The following is a 1,778-nucleotide window of genomic DNA, read 5'->3' as shown; positions in this document are numbered from 1 at the left end:
TTCTTCATGAAAGAACACGCTGCATTAGATATTATATAATACTTTGATATGACTATCTCCTCAGCTTTGGAAAATAAAGCACTCACACAGTCAGTGGATAACAGACCAGTTCAGCAAGCAGCTACAAGGTGAAGTCATGCAACAACAAGAATACAGAATGAGGTGTAACATGGTCCTACCACATCTGGAAATAGACCAACATTACTGAAACCAACAAAGACAATGCACAAGCATCATGTAATTTTAGACTGATCATCCAAAAATAGCACCAATTGAATGGCTTAACACTCACAGAGAAAAATGATCCAAATGGCCACCAGAAAACAACAGAAGGCCTTCTAATATAGACTGCAGGATGTGTTAAAATAGCAGAAAAACTATGAAACTGGCCAGATCTGGGTAAAATGGTGGCGGGACAGACAGCAACATTGTACAGACAGATCAGTGGCTCTGAGCCAAAACTTGAAACATGAACTACAGGTTCTAAAATCCCACACACAAACATTTGCAGCTATCAGCAGCCACTGGGGCAGACTAGGAACACAGAGAGGTCACCTTAACAGGGTGACTGACAGCACTTGGTGAAATCAACAGGGTAACAGTGACCTACCTGGAAAATGACTTCTTCAATCTGACCAGAGTTTATTTTCTTCTCCAGCTTTTCAACATCAGGCTCCTATGTGAGATAGACACCTTCAGTACTCAAAACTGACCCAGCATGACCAGCTTTATTGAAACCACATGTGGTACTGACTGTTTGGACATGGTTGAACCTCTCAGAGACCAGCTGCTCCGTGTACTTCCTGTAGGCAGCATCCTGTGGCATGGTCTGCAGTGATGCCAGGATCTTAGTGTAGAGAAGCTTCAGACGCTGAGAGAGGAGTGGATGAGTTAGTGGGAGAAACACCCCGACTCCCCCAGGATGTTAACCACTGGGATTATGCACATGAATTTGTGACTTTAAAAACTATGCATCAAGTCTGAGGCATGATCACGCTCTGCACTACAGCGCGCCAACAACAAGATGGCAGGGGGAGCTGCGTGGTGCGTTCACTGTCAGCCGCTCACCTCATGTGGACTGTGGGACACTGCCAGGCCAACCAGGCCGGTCGTCTGGAAGAGAACAGCAGGAGAGACACTTGTTAAGTCTGAGTCACTTCAGCTCCTACTCACTTTTTCACTTAATCACCTTAATTTTGCACAACACTATGGATGTGCTTTGACAGCCTTCAAGGAAAACTAAAGGGCTACCATATGAGTCAAATTAATTATTTCTCATGGCCGCAAAATACGACATATATGTCATCAAAGACAAATTTTCAACACCCACACAGATGATTATTATTTTAATAAAATATGCATTTATGTAACAGCAGACATAAATTGTGTGTCAAAATGCATAAGGATGTATTGTAGAATTTAGTGTATTCACCAAATACCTACAGTAGAATTATCTGTCAGTATTGTGTTGCTTTTGGCACCTCTACTCTACTCATATCAGACACAAGTGCATCTAACAGTATTAATGATGGCTGTGTTCCATTTAGGTTGGCCAGTGCCAGGGCCTTGGTGTTGTGTGCAATTGCATGGCTTACTTACTGTCTAAATGTAAAGGAACCATCATTAATATATCTGGCTCATTAGCTTTTCCTGCTATTGTTACTATGAGAATCATCACTCTAATACAACTATGCATTACACTAACTTGATCCAAGGACATGCCTGACTGTGTGTGTGCATTTAATTCTATGCTGGATTCCTCTGGAGCACAGCACCTG

At 42.5% G+C, this 1,778-nt stretch overlaps 1 protein-coding gene across 1 annotated transcript; it reads right to left on the bottom strand.

Moving 5' to 3' along the window:
• Positions 1–541: 541 nt before the first annotated feature.
• Positions 542–1,138, bottom strand: LOC109953999 (NADH dehydrogenase [ubiquinone] 1 alpha subcomplex subunit 5-like; the record flags this gene model as incomplete). The annotated part of the gene is made up of 3 exons (XM_020589432.1): positions 542–676; positions 755–871; positions 1,069–1,138. Coding segments are annotated over 3 exons (307 nt in total), but the record flags the coding sequence as incomplete, so codon positions are not given.
• Between the last annotated feature and the right edge of the window lie 640 nt (positions 1,139–1,778).

The sequence above is a fragment of the Monopterus albus genome, unplaced genomic scaffold, assembly GCF_001952655.1.
Source record: "Monopterus albus unplaced genomic scaffold, M_albus_1.0 scaffold2484.1, whole genome shotgun sequence".
Lineage (NCBI taxonomy): Eukaryota > Metazoa > Chordata > Actinopteri > Synbranchiformes > Synbranchidae > Monopterus > Monopterus albus.
Note: the sequence above shows the minus strand (reverse complement) of the source record. Positions and strands in the feature narration are given on the sequence as shown.